Source organism: Austrofundulus limnaeus, unplaced genomic scaffold (assembly GCF_001266775.1).
Source record: "Austrofundulus limnaeus strain Quisiro unplaced genomic scaffold, Austrofundulus_limnaeus-1.0 Scaffold32, whole genome shotgun sequence".
Taxonomy (NCBI): domain Eukaryota; kingdom Metazoa; phylum Chordata; class Actinopteri; order Cyprinodontiformes; family Rivulidae; genus Austrofundulus; species Austrofundulus limnaeus.
The window spans coordinates 1,230,680-1,244,230 of NW_013952434.1; the positions used below are offsets into that span (position 1 = coordinate 1,230,680).

The following is a 13,551-nucleotide window of genomic DNA, read 5'->3' on the forward strand; positions in this document are numbered from 1 at the left end:
GGGGGGGACACTGAGTTTGCTATGGAAACATCATTGTAAATGAACAAATTCAACAGGTAAATTTACATCATTTTACAGACCCGATGTACCTTCTCTAACCTGAATGGCATTAAACTTTCGTTTAGGATCATAGAAGAGATGTTTCATAAATATCTAAGCTATATCTCCARTGGCGCTTCCATTGCGACCTCAACGTTTTCTCAGCTGACCTGTGACCCGGAAGAGTTAGGCTCCCCTACTCAGAACTACAAAATCGTTTATTATCTGAGTACTTGGGTACTCACCTGCACACTTAAGACAGCAACCGAAATATGAAACAAATTAAAAAAAAGCTTTGATTAACCTCTGGTGATATTGCTCATGGTTGTATTTTTAATACATCCGTATCCATTGTATTCCTGTTTTTGTTTCTTTATATTGTTTGTAAAGCTTAAAAGGTTACTTAAGGTTTAATTCTGGGTTATCTACAAMAGGTAAGTTATTGCTGTTCATAACCTTTCCATAGAACCACCTTTCAAAATATCTGAACTTTCACCTGAACCATCAGTTTTGATTGATTCTCGCTGAGTAATAGCAAGTAAAAATCAATATTTATGGTAGCGATGCAGCAATTAACGTGTTCTTTGATAACACAAGTGTCCTTGTGTTTGTTCTCAGCCGTGGCTTGTGGTGATCCTCCATCCTTCCCCAACGCTCGCCTGCAGGAGAGCTCAGGCTTCGAGATGGGCGACGAGCTGCTCTACACGTGTCTGCCGGGTTACGTGATGCCAACTGGACACGCTGCCTTCAGCCTGATGTGCGACAGCTGCGGGGAGTGGTACGGCACGGTGCAGCTTTGTGTCAAAGGTAACTTGACATGTTAATGTGCTGAGAAGGAACAAAAAAAAAAACCAGACGTTAACTTGTGATTTCAGATGAAGATGGCGCCTCAGTGTGACATGCCATAACGTGTCCGTGTTGACTGAGGCAGAAGACCAGGCCTGTGAGGTTTACTCAAAGGCCTCGTAGTCATATTTCAGCTCTAAAGTTGTGGTTTTGAAACCGTTTCAAAGCAAATATATRGCTTCATAAAATGATTTAGACAAGATAAAATTCAAAAATAAATCCACATCATCTAAAATAAATTATTACTTTGGACTTTCTTTTAGATTTTTAAACATTTTTATGTGATATTGACACACACTTCCATGCATTCAAGCATAGGATAATTCACAAACAATTAAATGCTTCATTAATTTAAGATATTTTTAGTTATCTCTCTGCTGAAGTTCACAAAAAACCATTTAAAATTAAGATGCTCTTTCTTCTAAAGAAAAGACGTAAATCAATTATATTTTCAGACACATACAAATTGTTACAAGTACAAACATTTTTTATACACTGTATTGATCCCCTGGTGGGGAAATTAAGTCTCTACATTTTACCCAAGTGGGCTGCCAATTACAGCGCCCGCGGAGCAGCTGAGGGGTTAAGGTCCTTGCTCAAGGGCCCAAGTGGGGTTGGTTTGTTTGGGGAGTCGAACCGGCGTCCTTCCGATCACAGACTCGGCTTCTCCTTATTCTTCTCTTCGAACTAATTTAAAGTGCCTGGGACATGTCTATCCTTGAAATACAAAAGGTCAAAGAAAATATCTTCATATTTAGGAAAATTGGCATAAATCACGTGATTTTACCCATTTTGTCACATAACTGGCATATTTTCCTTTGAATTTAGCTTAGCTAAAGTTAAACAGGAAGTGACATCAAAGGGGAACTCAAACTCCCTTGTCTTTGTTTATTAAAACAATATTATTTGAACTTTGACTTTTCTTCATCTCTCTTATACGGACTAAAATTATCTAAAAAAAAACATCAGAAAATTCTCTGCTGTCTGTTAGCCATTGTAGCAACGCTCTGTTTACATTCAGACATTCCCCTTTGTCATCACATCCTGTTACTTCACATGCATATATCTCAACAACTGTTCATCTCAGTGGTGTGAAATTGCTTTTGCAACATGTTATCTATTTTATATTTCCAAAAGTGCAATCACATTTATCACAAAAATTTAATGCCACAGGCACTTTAAAGGACCTATACTGTGCTCTTTCACAAGATTAAAAGGTAAATTTACCTAAGTGTACCATGTTTTACATATGCTGCAAAATCTTTTAATTCTTCCTTGAAAGTTAACATTTAATTTCAGTGTTTGATTAATGTTATCTTTCTATGTATCTTCAGATAAAACTGAAAGCCACGTAGACTACGAGGACAAGTTTGAAGATTCCTATGAAGCAGCAGATCATGACCGAGGCAGTCCAGAGGAGCAGCATGACAAGACGTCTGAGGAAGTATTTGGATCCCAAGATAGGAAGACAAGTTTGCAGCAGCAAACAACAAGAATTAGGGTCAACGCAGGGGCGGAGCAACAAGACCAGCATGAAGAGCGGGACGTGAGAGAAGCAGTGATTAATAACAGAAGAGCCTTTGGAGGAGCTGTTGATGAAGCAGCTACACGGGAGGACCTGGTCCATCCAAGCCCGGAGCAGGAGAGGAGCGAGGACGTCGGGACAAATGCAGCTGAAGCTACAGAAGAACCCGTCTCTCTTCTGTCTCAGAAACACCTGTTCTGGTTCCCCTCTGAGGCCTTCCAGAACGAGAAGGCTCCCCTCTCCCCTGACTCCATCACACAGACAAAACAGAGAGCTTCTGGTGCGCAGTCACAGGAGAGTAAAGAAAAAGAGAGCCAGGAGAGGCATGACATCTCACAGCCCACTGATGATGATGATCACGATGATGATCACGATGATGAGCAAGATCGATACGATGAACCGGACAATGATGAGGAAGGTGATCATGATGACAGCCACCATGATGACCACGACCATGACAATCCTGATGATCATGACGACAACCACGATGATCATGAGCATGACCAAGATGGCAATGACCATGACGATCATGACCACGATGATCATGACGACCATGAAGATGACCTTACTGATAATCCAGATGACCCAGACAGCCACCAAGAAGAAGATGATGATCATGTGACGCATCGAGGTGAACATGAGAATACACGGGACCGCCACCAAGACCATGATGATCACGATGACCACTATGGCACAGGCACACATGAAAAGGACCGCGATCATGTTGGCTACGGCACTCAGGAGTACGATGATCAAGACGATCCATACGATGAACACCACAGCCGGGAGGATCACGATGATACAACAGAAGATCACGATGATAATGATGATGAACATCCAGATGGCTCTGAGGAACATCCAGATCACAATGACCACGACGATGATGACCACTTACCGGATCATGATATCCACGATGATCATGAAGACAAGTATGAGAAGAGTTATGATGACCATGACAGCCATGAAGATGATGACGGTCACTCGCGAGTAATCTTTTCAGTAGCCACAGAAGAGCGCCCAACTATCACCCAAAGGGGAGCGGGAAGTAAGATCAAAGACGAGACCTGGCTGGATGGGTACCCAATTCAAGGAACTGAAAATGGTGATTCCACAAAAAGACCAATAAGACCAGTGGATGGTGAGCAAGCTGTCAAAACAACAGACAGACCAAATGACGTGGAAGCGCGTAAACGGATTCCCCACACCAACTCACCAAATAAACGCACGTCTCCCACTACAGCACCTGAAAGGGTGGTGGAGAAAGTAAGGCCTGGCTACAGGACCCCTGGTACCTCCTCTGATCATTTACAGCCTTCAGACTCCCCATCCTACTCGGACACCCTGGACTACGACACGCAACAGGCGGCTCCCACCCAGTCCTGGCTGGACGAACTCACCGAGCACCCCTTCCTCGATCACGGCCTAGCTCCTCCGGTGCACGACGGCGACATCTTCCCTGGCTTGATTGGGGAACACGCTGTGCACAACCTTCCCGGTGAGATGGGGGAGGCGGAAGGAGAGATGGGGGAGGCGATCTGCACGGGCGATGACTGCCCTCCCCTACCTCCCAGTTCATCCAGTCGAGGTCCCACAGTGGCAGCCATAGCCGTGCTGGTGTGCCTGGTCGCCATGGCCGTCATCTTTGGGGTGTGGTGTTACAAACGGCAACAGCAGAAGAGCTCGATATACGAGATGAACGGGAAAGGCCAAAGTCAAAGCAGACAGGGCCAACAGATGGAGATGCAGCAAAAAGTGTAGACGCTTGTGACGAGGAGAGTGCTGAAAGGACGCAGAGACTTTTAGGACAAATTCTGAAGAAACGTACATCTAAACACCACCGATGTAGAAGTTTTTGAATATGTAGGAACCTAAAACTTACGACCGCTCAGCTATAATGAGCAAACCGTGGTAGCGTTAACAAAAACATTGTGAAGACTTTTTGCTGGAACTTGAGTGAAAGAAGATCATAACAAATCCCTTAGAAATTCATCCGTTTGTTCGACTTATTGGTTAGTTTTAAAGGTTTCTAGTTGGACTCATAAATGAGCTAATATATTTTGACAAACTTCTGAATAAATGAACTGAGAATTCAACTCTGAAGGTTCTCTGACATTGTGGTAAAGAATCTTAGCGTAATCTTTTTATGTTGTTTGTGTGATTGATTTTTTTTTGTACCACATTCATGCTGAAGTTCAGAGTGATCAGCTGACTAAAAGGAAAGTAGTCCATGTAGATGAGAATGTATGACCATTTTCCCCCTCCGTTCTGTTGATTTTGGCATTTGTTTGATGAGACATAGAAGAGTCCAGACCCACTCAAACGTATGGGATAAAGATAATGTACCGGTGTGACTGAGGAACCAGAGATTAAAATCATTGTGGTGCTAACACAACAAAGGATCATGACATCAAACGGTTTAGCTTTATTCTAAAATAAGATTTGTGATTTACTTACGTAATAGTTTAAACACAATATTTTCAAATATTACTGGATTAAAAAAAATAAATCAGGGTTAGACCACAAGCCCTTATGGTTTTTATGTGCAAATGATAAATGTTTAAAGTTTCATTATGTGATTTTCACTTTTCATATAGCTGCAAACAATTACTTCCCATATAAAATTGTAATATATTGAAATTTCCAGGGCAAACAGTCTTATATTGTTTCCTGCTCTTGCTGTAAAGTTCTATGACGATCTAGATGCAAAACCTTTTGTGGCAAATTTTATGTGGCAATCTGGCAATAACCTGCTGTTATACCCAACCAAATGCCAATAGATCACTTAAATGTATATATTTATTTGCACCTATATATGCAGAATTTATTAGCTCTGAGTAACAGGAACAAAATACTCGAAAAATGTTTTGCAATGAGGGTGCTGCAGCTGGGGCCGCAAGACTGAGCACAGCACTCAACTTTTCGAAAAAAAAAACTAGTGTTTTGCAGCTGTAAGATTGTTTTTAATCCCACGTGTGCACACATTTATTCTTTATGTATTTGCCTGTGTTTGTGTGATTCTGTTCATTTGTCTGTGAGCAAAATATCCCATGAACCGCTGGACAGGTTTTTATTGAAACTCTCAGAAGGGAATCAGTGGATGGACAACCCAGGTGTGTTTATTTCAGGGTGCCAACATCTCTGTTGAATACTTTTGWGCAGAAACTTTGGATCTTCAAAACCACAACCAAAACATAAAAAAAGACGTTAATTTAATAGACGATCACGAGTTCACAAACTTTTGCCACTTTTAATTAACCATCCATGAAACCACAGACAGATGTGAAAGGTGTCCAGTGGAGTTAATTTATGTAAAAATGTAAAAAAGTACATTTTTTCCCAGCATCTATGATTTGTTTAATTCTAGTGATGAACAAAGAGAGCTCTTTAACGTAGTGCCGTTTTCAAGAAAACATTTTTTATTTTATTACAAACACAGTAAAATTTCCAATTTGACTAGAAATTGTATCCATTTATATTTGGCCTGTTTTTAAATAAATTTGTTAAAAAAAAAGAAAGAAATGAGAATAAAAGCAGGTAGGAGCTTTACGAAAATCAGTCATTGAAATAGTSATAGAAAACGGCAATCAGCGCACCTGGAAATAAAATTCTAGTATTWTGTTGCATTGTCAGCACATTCAGGTATTAGTTGAATTTAAAAAACTGCTCTCGTTCATAAAATGTGGGATTTTCTTTTAAATATCACATTGAACATGCTAAAGTGTTTGTCAGAACAAACTGTGTCATGAATGTGTTCAAGTCTCAATAAACAATAAAAAAAAAACAGTTTTGAATTTGTGCCTCCTTTTGTTACTGTCGTCAGACTCAAGTTATCTTTTTCGTCTCTTATTATCAAAAGGTTTTAAAAGCTGCAGATAGATGAAAGAAAGTAGAGAAAAAAACAAGAGTGAGAATGTTCTCCTGTGGGTTTCTAACACGACTGTGTGACAAACTGCACAGAGACTCAACGTTCAAACAATATTTTCCATGAATGTCTCCTCTCAGCTCCTCATCACCTCCACTTCAGGTTTTTTCCTTTATTAAGACTCCAATAAATAAATAAGTAAAACAAACAGTGAACTGAAACTGATAAGTTGCTTAATTAAAGTTTGAACACTAAATATAGTTGTCTTAAATTACAGTATATTTCTAATTATGAGGTTTAAATGTGTGAAAAACAGTAACATTTAATATTTTCACTCTTTTCTTCAGAGACAGTGATTAAAAGGATAATCTGGTCATTTTTAAATGATGTTTTGTGAAACAGGTAATAGCTTTTATCTTATGAGGCACAAAATCAGTTATATGCAAAAAATAGCAGAAATCTTTGTCCAGGTTAGTCTAGGTGTAACTAACTGTAACATTTTTCATACTTTTGTCATTTTCTGTGCAACAAATATCTGATAAGTACCAACTATTTGTTAGTAAGACAGAATATCACTTTTTCTTTTAAAAGTACACAGAATCTTATGTGATACAAGCAAAACTTTTAAAAACAAACTGTTTATTGTAAAAATGTGGCATTCACAATGATTCACAGTGGGAGAATGCATTCACAAACCAGTGAGTAAACAAACATCTGTCCTCATTATTATTATTATTATTATTATTATTATTATTATTATTATTATTATTATTATTACTACTGTTGTTGTTGTTGTTTCAAACCTCTGGGCTGTGCTGCTGGCAGTTCAAACCACTAAACTAGATCTTTGGTACAAAATGAAATTAAAAACAATTCATAATTAAAGAGCTGCAGGTAAAAAATGATATCATCCTTTAAAGTCTGTTAAAATCCTAATAAATAAAATGTTTTGGAGTGTTTTTGTACACTGTGTTTCAGTGTTTTCTTAGCTGTCCTCATCCAGGAACTCATCTATAAACTCCACCACCTCCCCCTGTGAAAAAACACAACACAAGAAAACAAATCAGGAAGGTCTGTTTCGTTTCAAAGTAGATTACCAGAAATCCCCTTGCTGACATTTTTATCAGTGATTTCTCATATCCCGCATTACTAAAGAGATTAAAAGCCTGAATTCCATTTAGCACAAACAACATGTAATCCTAGCTTATGTTGATTTGACCCGATGGYGCTGCATGAAAATAACCTGCAGTAAATACAGCGTCATGCTGCCATCACATGCCTTCTGGTGATACTACAGCCGTTATGCTGCAGGATGGGTCACGTGACTGGAACCAGTCTCTGGAAGTGGTTTTATTATTAGAATTAAGCTCATCTGTTTTTTTTATGAAAGCTTTATTTCATACAGACTTTTCATTTGATCATAAACATCTTGGCTTAAAGGAGATCTTGATCTTAAAATGTGTGTAAAACAGATAAGCCCACCTCATCATCGCTCACAAGGCGCTGCTTGGAGAACTCCAACATCTGTAACTGCATAGTGGTCTGATTGTAGTACCGCACTGCCTCCTGCAGCGCGCGCGCACACACACACACACACACACACACACACACACACACAGAAAACCTCGAGTTAAAATTAGATTTTATAAGAACAGATCTTTGGGGAAAAAAAACACTCCAGTGATGTAAAAAAAGCACATTTTCTATTTTGTCAGCAGGAAACTTGCTTCACTGGGGAAAAAAATGAAGCTTTTGTTTTTTTTCTTTACAAACCCTTAGTGTGATATAAAAACCAGTTTAACAACCCTCTGCCTAAAACRTAACATTACTGGTTAACTATGAACTCTAATATAATAAGAAAACAGATTTAAAATCATAAAAACATATTTCTGCCATCTTAACAAAAGTTTAATTGTTGCTGAACGGATTATTGTTTATCGACRTGAGCAACTACCACAACTAATTTAGATCTTTTTTTTGTTGTCGTTTACATTTGTGAAAGTTTATATACAATATTTAATATTTTTAAACCCTTTTTAAATGAAACACTTAAATGTGGTGCTGGGGTTGGGTCATAAAACRCCAAMTTTAAGTTAGCTTACAAATATTACAATACATACAAAAATAACTGCAAACATATTTTTACTATTCCTGTTATAGTGGTTACAAAATGGATATAAATCACTATCACTGTTACTAWAATTGGATTATTAGCAAGGTTTGAACACATTTAAAACTATATTTTAAAATATTCTTTGCCAGTTATTTGTGGGTCATAAGTTGAAAATTTTATAAAACTTTTCGTAYATAGTATTTTTTTAGTGTTTTATACACTTATGGGGCTCTAATAGTTTCTATACTGCCTAAACTTCAGTAAGTTTAGTTTGTATTTCAGTTATACTTGCAAATAAACATAYATTTATCTTTTCAAGAAGTGCAATAGACTGAAAGTGCACACAGATTAAACAATAACACGTCTATTTAATCAAAAATGAAACCGTTTTCTTCTAATCGACTGGGTTCAAAGAGTGATCTACAACAGGTAAGATGCTATTTGTTTATGGCCTTTTCACAGAACTCACTGATCTGGGCAGGAAGTCCTCGTCTGTCAAGCCCCATTGCTTTTTGTGATATTTATAATAGGCGACGTTGTTCTTCATGACTTCATCACTGGGGTCGAACAGCATGTAGCTTGCTGCACACGGCACTGCGTTYTTCAGATCGTTCACTACAAAAAAACAATAACCACTGAAAACAGAGATTTTCACTCATAACCCAGAATCGTTGCTAACCCCAGATAGAGTTTCTACTCACGTTTGTAATAGGCGAACTGCAGGTAGTGGTACATGGTGGCCACAAACTTCTCTACAACAAACCCCCCGACGACAGGCGTCAGGTCACCTTCACAGCTCACCTTTCTGTCCAGGACTTCGATGTAGTGATCTWAACAGGAGGAAACAATTTTAAAAAATGGTTTTAGTTTAAAACAGACTCTTGGAAAGAGTCAAGAGTGGTGACTCAAACACACCAGCTATGGAGGGGTAGAAGTCTTTAAAGTCGCTGACGCTCCTCGGACCCTCAGACGCAGCCAGGCACTCGTCGTAGACCTTCAGGTAGTCCCTCAGAGCCAGCTCCATGTCGGACACCGAGGTACGGAAGTTGTCGCCGTTGTACGCCCTAACTGCRCGCACGAACAAAGTCTGAAACAAAATACATGTTTAACTAGACATGGGTTTTTACGATGTAAAAACAAGTGTGCATTGCCACGTAGCATGTCATTGCAGCATGGCTTTGCCTGCAGCCTTGGACTTTCAGAATGAACTTTGACCAAGTTCAAATGTGTTTTCTATACCAGCTTGGGCCTGTCACATCAGCAGGAGTTTAGAATTAAGGTAATTATGTGACAAGATGAAGTTTGAAGAGATTTTTTCTTAAAGTTGCATTAGCCGGGTTTTGAACCCTGATCTCCCACATAAAAGTCCATGACATAGACCATCAGACAAGTGGAGTTGTGGCAGACGGTGGCAGGGGTTGGTTTGTATGTGTGCAGAAAGAGGCCACATTGCCAATACAATTATTGACACTAAACTGCATAATATTACAACAATAGAGCAGTATTAAGACAATATTACAGTAAAACATCAAAATACAATCATATTATATTGTAAACACTGAACTATTGAGATTAAATATTAAAAAACTATGGTGCAGTACCAAGTTGAGTACAGCTGGGGGCAGTATTGGACCATTACAAGGCCCTTCTGACTCCCATTTTATGAATTTGGAATAAAGTTTAAACATTAATATTTCAAAAACTACAAGTTGTACAGGCACCAAAAGGTATAGCAATCATTTAGCACAGGACCTTTACAGATAGAAATCACAATGGCAGCTGTAGGACAATGTATGCAGGAGCATTGGACTTTCATAATGAACTTTGACCAAGTTCAAATGTGTTTTCTATACCAGCTTGTGCCCGTCACGTCAGCAGGTGTTTGTAATTAAGGTAATTGTGTGACAATATGAAGTTTGCAGAGATTTTTGTTAAAGTAGCAGTAGCTGGATTTGAACCCTGATCTCCCGCATGAAAGCCCACAGTGCTCATCATGAGACTATAGGAGATGTGGCAGACGACAATCCCAGGGATTGGATTGTATTTATACAGAAAAAGTTCAGCTTGCCAACGCAATTATTGACACTTAAGTGCAATATATAACAACAATAGAGCAGTATTAAGACAATATTATAGTAAAACATCAAAATACAATCATATTAATATTGTAAACACTGAACAATTGAGATGAAATTTTATTAAAGTATGGAGCAGTACCAAGTTGAGTACAGCTGGGGGCAGTATTGGACCATTACAAGTCCCCATTGACTCTCATTATATGAATTTTGGAATAAAGTTTAAACATTAATATTTCAAAAACTACAAGTTGTACAGGCACCAGAAGGCATAGCAATGATTTGGCACTGGACCTTTACAGATATAAATTTCAATGGCAGCTGTAGGACAAAGTATGCAGGAGGAGCAGCGTGGCGACGTGGAAGAAGACGGAATAAGCTGAATAATAATAAAGAGAAACAGGAAAACAATAGTGTGCATTGCACACTGAATACATTCAAAGGATTTTATGAGAATTGAATGCTCTGTGGTGTGCAGAGCTGAAGTTTTTAGATCAAGAGGTGAAACGTCTTCATATCCAGCATCATTCTACCCGAACACTGAGGACGTCCTGTGAAGATGTAAAGTACAACTGATTACACGTGTGCTGTGTACCTCATAGGATTTGGTCTCCAGGTCTTTGAGGTGCTCMTCTGCTCCAGGCAGACTCTTATAATAAGCCATGTTCTTCTGCATCATCTCATCATCCGGGTGTTTCAGCAGGAAGGTGTGAGCTGCAGACACCGCCTTGGCCAGGTTGTTGGACTGAGACACACAACAAGAAACCAACGATGCTTTGCTCAAACATTTATATTTTATATTGTATATATTTATATATTTATATATATATTTATTTTACATTATATTGTAATATTTCTGGTGAAAAATGGAGCAAAGCAAAACATTAACTAAAAGAAAAAAACATAAAAAGGCTAATTAAAAGCTAAATGTAACAAAAGCCTTGCTATAAAAGGTGGTCTTAAAGCGAAAACAGCAAAAGGAAAAGATAAAGTGACAAAAGAGTAGCTAAAAGTTAAGGTAGCTAAGGCTGTTAAAGTGAAAATGGCAAAAAGCTGGCTAAAATGTAAAAACTCAAAAGGATAGCTAAAAGCTAAGGTGGCACAAAACTAGCTTCAAATTAAAATAGAATAAGGCTAACTAAAAGATAAGATATCAAAGGGGTAGCTAAAATAAAAAGTGTAGCTAAAAACTAGGGTAGCAAAAGGCTTTCTTAAAACTAAAACAGCAAAAGACTAGATAAAAGATAAAGCTGAATGTCAAGAGTGTTAAAAACTAAAAAAGATAGAAAAGGGTTATCTTAAAGCTAAAATAGCAAAAAGATAGCTAAAAGCTAAAGCAGCTAAATGCTAAGTAGCAAAAGGTTTGTTAAAAGTAATGAAAAGTTATGTATGAGCTAAAAGTAGCATAAAGAAGGCAAAACAATAGAAGTATGCCAAAATAAAATTTAAAGACAATTTTGAAGTAATTAAAAAGGTTTTTAATGAATCTGTATTGGGATAATATATACAAATGAAAAGATAAATGTATAAAAACTGATGAATAATTGATTACCTAATTTCCCTCTGGGATCAATAAAGTATTTTTGAATTTGAATTGAATTGAATATTACAAAAGAGCTGAGGTTACAGGATGAATTGAACATTTTATGTGTTTTTGGCTTTAACAGCACAAAGTTTGKAGTAATTATAGAGAAAAGATGTTTCTTTAAACGCAGAGCCAGGACCAGGTCCTCACCTTGAAGTAGGCGTACTGCAGGTACCTGTAGGGCTCCCTGCGGTCGAACTCGTCCATGGTGTCCCTGCTGGGGAGGCTCTGCCTGAAGGCGGGCAGCCCCTGCTTGCAGCGCTTCAGACACTGGGCCCTCTTCATCACGTTCCCGAAGGCCCGCAGCTCCGGGAACTCGGCGAACCTCTGCTCGTCCTCCAGCCGGACGGAGCTGCAGTTCAGGTTGCAGAAGGCCTCGCTGTCCCGCAGCAGCCGGTAGAGCCGCAGKGCCACCTCCATGTACTCCACCGTCTCCTGCCACTTCTCCCCGGTGTACTGGTCCAGCGCGTGCTTGTAGGCGGACTCCAGGGGCATCAGCTCGTGCCGGGGGAAACTCCTGAAGCTGTACTTCTCGTACTGCGACTCCACCGCCGACAGGAGGACCACCAGCAGGAAGGAGGAGGGCAGGAGGYGAGAAGAAGTGAGGGGAGCCATGTTTTCTGGAAGTTTGGCCAGGCTGGGATGTTTCTCAGCAGAGGGAGGAGGACCGCCTCAACTTCCACCACGTATCCGGACAAGAGCCGCTCCTCCCCCGGGGAGCGCTGCTCTGGACTAGGCCTGCGTGGAGCTGCTCCTCCTCTCTCTAAAAGCCCTACAAATAAATCACTGCTGCTCTGTGCGTGTACAAACTCTACAACTTTAAATTATTTTTCATCTCTTTGAACGACACCTGAGGGGATAAATTGTGACGCCTTCACGGACAGTTGGATAAATCTAATTGCACGAATTCAAGGAGCTTGATTCCGTACTAAAGGCTTAAACCTGCTAATTAAACCCCAGGAGCGTCCCTCCCCTCACACTGCCACGTAGCAACATTCCTGCCAGATCTGCACCCCCTCCTCCTCCTCCTCCTCCTCTTCCTCCTCCAAAAGGCCCAAATATTTCCAATTATTGAGAAATATCCTATAAAAACCACTTAACAAGTCCTGATGTGTTCTCATTAAGGGTGGCAGCAAGATGTTTTTGTTACAATGTGCCTGAAAGTTGGAGGATGTGTGAGAAAGAGTGGGGAGACCCCAACAATTTCCACGTTGACATGATCTTGGAAGCTGCACTGCGCATGCGCAATACGTGGTGCCCAACCTACCCCCCCCCCCCCCCCCATTCATCGCCCGTGCGTCAAGCAAGCATAAACCAACCCAGCAAAGGCACAGGACATAGTTTAGAGGATTTCAAATTAAGAGTTTGAAATGTGTTTGTGCGTCATGAACACACGAGGGAAAAGTGCTGATGACGTTTTGGTTTTTACGCAGAGGTGGACGTCATTATTTGAGCATCTGCAATTTTACCAAGTTTTTTTTTATTTTTCTTCCAAGAAAAGCAAAT

At 39.5% G+C, this 13,551-nt stretch overlaps 2 protein-coding genes across 2 annotated transcripts in view; one reads left to right on the plus strand and one right to left on the minus strand.

The window, feature by feature from the left end:
- The window catches only part of susd5 (sushi domain containing 5), a 10,101-nt gene extending 3,900 nt beyond the window's left edge, over window positions 1-6,201 (plus strand). The window contains exons 4-5 of the mRNA XM_014005740.1: window positions 658-846; window positions 2,220-6,201. Coding sequence (XP_013861194.1) covers window positions 658-846; window positions 2,220-4,168 — 2,138 coding nt within the window. The 3' untranslated portion in view covers window positions 4,169-6,201. The remainder of the gene's footprint in view (window positions 1-657; window positions 847-2,219) is intronic.
- Window positions 6,202-6,890: 689 nt separating this feature from the next.
- crtap (cartilage associated protein) lies at window positions 6,891-13,297 on the minus strand. The gene is made up of 7 exons (XM_014005743.1): window positions 12,196-13,297; window positions 11,056-11,205; window positions 9,301-9,472; window positions 9,087-9,215; window positions 8,855-9,000; window positions 7,755-7,838; window positions 6,891-7,305 (listed from the first exon to the last, which is right to left on the minus strand). Exons 1-7 carry the CDS (start codon window positions 12,658-12,660, stop codon window positions 7,258-7,260), a joined length of 1,194 nt encoding a protein of 397 aa, XP_013861197.1. The 5' UTR covers window positions 12,661-13,297; the 3' UTR covers window positions 6,891-7,257.
- Window positions 13,298-13,551: the final 254 nt, after the last annotated feature.